The 6,633-nt window shown below is 44.5% G+C and overlaps 1 protein-coding gene across 1 annotated transcript in view; it reads right to left on the bottom strand.

The window, feature by feature from the left end:
• Positions 1–5,178: 5,178 nt before the first annotated feature.
• The window catches only part of magi2a (membrane associated guanylate kinase, WW and PDZ domain containing 2a), a gene marked incomplete at its 5' end in the record, with an annotated part of 224,561 nt that continues 223,106 nt past the window's right edge, over positions 5,179–6,633 (bottom strand). The window contains one exon of the mRNA XM_083906759.1: positions 5,179–6,004. Coding sequence (XP_083762885.1) covers positions 5,313–6,004 — 692 coding nt within the window. The 3' untranslated portion in view covers positions 5,179–5,312. The remainder of the gene's footprint in view (positions 6,005–6,633) is intronic.

Here is a 6,633-nt window from a genome sequence, read left to right as displayed (position 1 = left end):
ATTTTTCTCTATGGGATTTGGCGCGAAAAAGATAGCGGGGAACAAACTTCGAGTTTCCAGCCGTGGGAAGTCGTCTATCGGCGATGATGTGGAGCAGATACATTCTTTAAGGTGTCATGGACTTAAGGAGGTGTGTATTTCATGAGGCAACCTTTAATTTAAATGTTAAAAAGTCATATTTGAAGTAAAAAAGACACGTCTTTGTGTGTAGTTTCACTGGCTGCTGAAGACGCAAGACAGGATGTTTGGGAGGGGGATGCAAGTGTGAGGTGAGACGTCAGCAGAGGAGGAGGAGGAGGAGGAGGAGGAGGAGGTAAAACAAGTCCATCATCATCATCATCGTCGACGGCTGCTGCTGCTGCTGCTGCTGCTGTGAAAGTCTGAGTCATACCTGCTGTGTTTGTGATCAGTGACCGGATCTGCAGGACGTTTTTTTGTGGACATTCAGTGTCTTCGTTAACGTACACGTGTCAGAGGTCGGCGAACACGGCGAGGTCTCTGGGCATGGGCCATGCTTCTCCTGCTGGAGAAAATGAGTGCAGCGCTGGATTAATTCACCCCCCCCCATCCCCCCCCGTGACCGGCACTGCTGCCTCTGCAGGAGAGCTTGTCCTCTGCTGCTGCTGCTGCTGGTGCTGAATCCTCAATGTCTGCTGGACTCACTGAAGACACATGAGATGATCTCACTATTTGTCATGAGGTGTGCCACAGCACCAACTGAAAGGAAGTGCACACACACACACGCACACACACACACACGTCAGTGCATTTCCTGTTTATGGAAAATTTAAAGCAGGAAATGTCATATATATTTAATTTACTATATATACTATATGTGGCATACGAGTCTGCACTAATAACTTAACATAAGGTCAGAGGAGATTATGAAACCATGCAGCATAGGAATGTCAGCCTGGTCCACACTGACCTCTAGTGGACGCATGGGAGAAGTGCACACGAGGCAACCAAAGACACTGAGCTCTCTGTATATTAATTATTCTTCTAAAATTGCGCCATAATAAAATAAACAAATATTAATGTAAATCAGCAGCAAACTTGAGTCCAACTTGAGTGCAACTACATTTCATGAGATAATGAAAAATGTGTGTGTGTGTGTGTGTGTGTGTGTGTGTTTTGGTGGTGGTATTTATTTGCAGGATTTCACTGCGCTCTTCAGGCGCCACCGTGTGGCCAAAGAGAGGCACTACAGTGGTACAAAGCAATAAAAGGGACATTTCAAGAACACTGTATTAGTTAGAAATGCAGATTAATCACTTATAACTTGGGAGATGAGCAGTTATTTATTCATTTAGAGTATTTTTTCTTTGATATTAAGATAAAAAAAAATAGATATATTATATAAGATAATATAACTTAAACGTTTTGAACCCGTAGTGTTCTGTAACACACTGTAAGGTTGTTTTCTTTTCTAAATGAATCAGCAAATTAGCAATTAGAGCTCATCAGCTATTCATTATTAGCATTATTTATACAGAAGACACAGAAATTATAGCTGTAATCTCATAATCTCACATAAAACCGTCTGAAACTACGTTATAATTTGACGAAAGTCATAACAAACAGAAATAAAGCACACAGCAGCGTCTCCTCGGTGAATCTTTCATGTGTCGTGTCAAGATTTTCTTTTTATTTTTGACATAATATTTTACAGGTAAACAAGATGGTGTGTTTTTTTTTCCTTCTTCTTTTTTAATTTTTTTTTTTTTTTGCAAAAGTTAATATATCCATAGCGTTGCATTTCATAAAAATAATTGCTCCACTCACGCACTCTTTGTGTCGAGAGCACACACAGAGTCACGTCTGTTTCCCGTAGGTCTACACAACTACACAGTGATGCTGAGTCGCCGGGTTGTTGTTGTTGTTGTTCGTCGTGCAGTGTGTGTGTGTGTGTGTGTTGTTTTTTTGAACACACACTTTTTTTTGTTTTTTTTCCCCATAAAAAAACTACTTACAATTTGGTTCAATGGCGACAACTCAGACAAAAAGCAGTGATTTGTGCAAAAGGGCCGAGCAAAAATAATAATAATGATACAAAAAAAAAATGGTTACGCAATAAAAAAAAACTTAATTCAGGAAAAATAAAAAGGAGCAGTCCAAGAAAATGGGCACGAAGTACGCAGGCAGCTTCTTTCTGTTGCCTTTAGTCCAATAATTCACATCCCCCGAAAAATAACCCCCGCCCCCGCGTGAGATTGTGCTTTAAAGTCGTCGTGTAATTACGGATTACAATAGCAGACGTAATGTCTTTTTCCTCCCTCTGCTCGTTCATTATTTAAACTCTATCGGCCTTTCTCGCAGCAAAAGTGCGGAGAGGAGACATTTGTTCTGGGATTATGTCGTCGCACGACTTTTATTTCCTCCTAAACGTTCGCTCATTTCGACGACAAGAGGAAGAATCTGCAGACCTCAGCCAGCAGCTCTCTGGATTTTCTCCATGAGTCACTGTGGTGTGGATGAGGTTATAGAAACACAGCTAAACATCAGGAGAACGACTCCAGTGCGTTTTATTTGTCCGAAAGGCCGACACGAGCAGGGAAAAAAAAGGAAAAGTGTTTTATTTAAAGCAACGCTACGCGACTTTGGCTGGATGTGCTGCGACGGCAAAACACTGTGACGGTGAAAGCAGATGTTTGACGACCTCTTTCCAACTGACCTCAAGTCAGAGTTAGGCCACTTCTAAACTTAATGGGCCCAATTCTGGCAGCTCTTAAAGCCTCTGACTGTTATTAAATTACACATTGCTCTCACAGTTTAAACGCAGTTTAATCAAGCTAAGGCCTTAGTCAGACTAAGACAGGCCTGGAAGGAGTAAGGAGAACGCCAAGTCCGACTCCAGTCCGACTAAGCATGCACAAGTAATCAGACTATATGAATCGAATTATCCAGGTACGTTAGTCCGACTAAGACTAGATCGATTTTAGTCGGACTAGCATGTTTACGTCACAAATTATTGTCTTAGTCTGACTAAAATCAGACTTTTAACATGCATGTAAACACACTGAGTTGCTACACACCCAAGCTGTTGATTTAATGTTTGAAAAAGTTGAATAGTGCTGCTCAAAAAGACTTTCACCTGCTTGAATGTGAACTAGCTAGCTTAGTTAGCAAGGATAAACCACATTATATTTTTATCAAAAGTACTGGATTAGCTAGCTAGAAAACCTAGCTTTAACTCAAACATAGGCAAAGTCCAAGTTACCGTGGTTAAGACTGTTTATTAGCCAATATAGCATTAAGTACTAGCATTTCACCTCCATTTTTACTATAACTAGTATCTTGAACTCATATCCTTTTTGATTTGGCAAACCTTTCACAAGATTCTTCCGGCACTGGGGAAACATTAGCTTAATTAGGTCACTCGCTGCATGGGGGTTTCAGTCTGCTAGCTAACAATTTCAGTTGTGTAAATAAAGTGTGTAACAAGCTAAAGATGACGCCATGTTGTATGTTTTCATTTGTAAGTAATACCACGTTCTATATTTATCAAAAGGACTGGATTAGCTTGCTAGTTAGCAAACCTAGCTTTAACTCAAACATGGGCAAAGTCCGAGTTACCGTGGTTAAGACTGTTTATTAGCCAATATAGCATTAAAAACTAGCATTTCACCTCCATTTTTACTATGAACTCACATCCTTTTTGATTTGAGGAACCTTTCACAAGATTCTTTTGGCACTGGAGTTTTTTTTTTAACCAACTTGAAGGGGAAACATTAGCTTAATTAGTTCGCTAGCTGCATGGGGGTTTCAGCCTGCTAGCTAACAATTTCAGTCGTGTCAATAAAGTATTGTATGTTTTTAATTGTAAGTAATACCCCATTATATTTGTATCAAACATAGTGGTTTAGCTTGCTAGTTAGCAAACCTAGCTTTAACTCAATCATGGGCAAAATCCAAGTTACTGTGGTTAACTGGAGGGGAAAACATTAGCTTAATTAGCTCGCTAGCTGCATGTGGGTTTCGGCCTGCTAGCTAACAATTACAGTCGTGTAAAATAAAGCGTGGGACGAGCTAAAGGAAACAGAAACACACAGGGAACCAAAACCGCGACAGACGCAATACGTGAAAATGAGTGGTCGACCGTCGCAAAATGAACCACTGAAGCACAAATTTGTGGAAACCTCTGGTAACGGAACTCATTTGTCATATATAAACCAGGGTGAAACAATGATTATATTTCACCTCATCACACACGTATGTAAAAAATACTTTATTATTTATATATGTGTAAAGTTGGTGTTTGTTTAGCAGCCTGTTTTGAACTCTCTAAAGTGTTTTTTTTTTTATTAGATAAACCTTTTGTCAGTCTAAGGCACTCTGCCCCCCAGGTCGGTATCACTCGAGCTCCTTCTCTCAGCGTCCGGGCTGGACGCCGCCGCCGCCGCTGCTAGCCGCTAGCCACCGCCGCTAGCTGCTAACCGCCACCGCTTGTGGATTTGCTTTGTTTCGCAAAGCACAACAATGAGAAAAGAAACGGAACAAATCGGCGACGGATGGGAGCACGAGCCGGGCCGTGCAGCTGGCCCGACCTGCAGTCGCAGCAGGAGAAGGTTTGCGCCGACAATTTCCCCATCGACTCGACTATAAGATTCTGTTCGCTTTAAAGGTGATCTTATTTACAAACAAAAACACGACCCCCACATATTCATACTCAATTATAATAATATATCTACGTCTGCGGTCGTCCGATGACATCATCCGAGACAGATTCAGGCCCACACACAGTCTCCGTTAAGGCAAAGTTCTGTCGATGACTAGATTTGACCTCTTTTGTTCCATTCGCTCGCGTCAAAAACAGGCAAACCTTCTATTTCCTTTTTGCGTAACATTCCGTTTTCATAAAATAGACTCCGTTATGTAGATATATATATATATATATATATATATAAAAAAACGTCCAACATCAACAGATGGTTGTTTATATTTGCATGTTTGTCCCCAAGGAGCTTTTCCTTGATAGTTTCACACTCCCGTCAACAAAGCGCTCATCACACATTCTCATTGCTCTTCCATTCTTTTTTTTTTTTTTTTTGTTTCCTCAAAAAAGTGGATGATTAACCAGTTTCTTAAGGTGGTGGGTGTAAAATATTTCTCAAAATAATTTAGAGTACAGTATCATAAATAAAAAAATTCTAAAAGCAACGCGGTCCAGATCGGGACTGAGGGCGGGGGGGATCGAGGAGCACAGGGAGGTGTGAGGTTTGGGGGGGGGGGGGGGTATAGTTAAGTCCAGATGGGTGGTGGTTTAAGTTCTGATGGAGCTTCTGATGTGGCCTCTGCTGGAGCCCGCGGTGTTATCTGCTCAGCGTGCCCGTGCCCGTGCGCAGTGTGCTCGGCAGCTTGTCAGATCCGGGGATCTTCCAGGGACCGGGAGACACCGTGGCCTTCCTCCCCGGTACGCTGCTGCTGCTGCTGCTGCTGCTGGTGCTCTTGTTGGGCAGGCTCGGGCGACTCTCACCCAGGCTCCGCTCCAGTTCCCTGGCCTTGGCTTTGCTCTGCTCCTGCTGCCGTCCACCACATTTAGTATCCTCCCTGCTGTTCCCGTTAGTGTGCGGGAGCTTGGCGCAGCTCGGAGAAGGGTTGGATTCTCCGCTGTCCCCGCGCTGCCTCTCCTTGGACCTCCCCCTGGTGCTCCTGGAAAGTTTGGGCTCCCCACTCTGCCCCTCTTTGCCCCCGTCCCCCTCAGTAGTGGGCTGCGCCCTGTGGCCCTTGTGAGTGGACCTGCCACCCTCTTGCTTGGCTCTGCAGCTCCTCCTCCTCCCGTGGCCGATCGGATCCAGGTTCAGCAGCTCGACCTTCGGCGGGCTCTTGGAACGCTCCGTCCGGCCGTCTCGCGCCACCGCGTCCAGAGGCAGCAGGTGAGGTGGGTCAGGGGCCGGGGCCGGATGAGATGGAGGCGATGGCATGGAAAGGCTGTCGATGGGAGGTGCTACTTCCGACAGGCTTGGGGAGGCTGAAGGGCGAGCATCCCATGGGGCAGCATTGTCTGGAACCGACAAGCACACGGTCAAAAAAAACAAAAACAACAAAGCCACAACAAACTCATCTCATCAAAGCAGCGCATGCAGGCCACGGCAAAACCAAAACATGCTACAAACTAAAAAGTAAATATCAGCACGGTCACAGGGCGACCCATCAGTCTGACTCCCCGCGGCCGCCTCTAAAGCCTCGGCCGATCCGAAACCTTGGCGGAAAATCGAAAAAACGGGTTTAATGAAATGGATGATGTGCCCAACAGGGCGGGCGCTTTGGCGTGGATGAAAAACCTCAGGGGCCGAGAGGCCTCTTCTTCTTCTTCTTTTTCTTCTTCTTCCTCTCTCTGTTAAAGTCAGTGTCCGGCTCTTCCTCCACTCTCACGGACCGTTAGCTCCCCGTTTCCGCGCTGATGACTCGCCGCCATCAGTCATTTTCAGCAGGGCCGGACAGAGGCTACACCAGAGCCACGAGGCCCAATTATAAAGAGACTCTCAACGTAGAACGGAAGCATTTCAGAAACAGGAGTTCATGATCACTTTATATTTAGCACAGAGGAAGTTGATGAGCGGGAACTGCTGAGTCATCATTAGGAACTGCCCGGGTATTGAACGTCAACACTTTTGCCGTGTTGAACTAATT

The sequence above is a fragment of the Microchirus variegatus genome, assembly GCF_963457635.1.
Source record: "Microchirus variegatus genome assembly, chromosome: 20".
NCBI classification, from domain to species: Eukaryota; Metazoa; Chordata; class Actinopteri; order Pleuronectiformes; family Soleidae; genus Microchirus; species Microchirus variegatus.
This window is presented reverse-complemented; position numbering and strand designations above follow the sequence as displayed.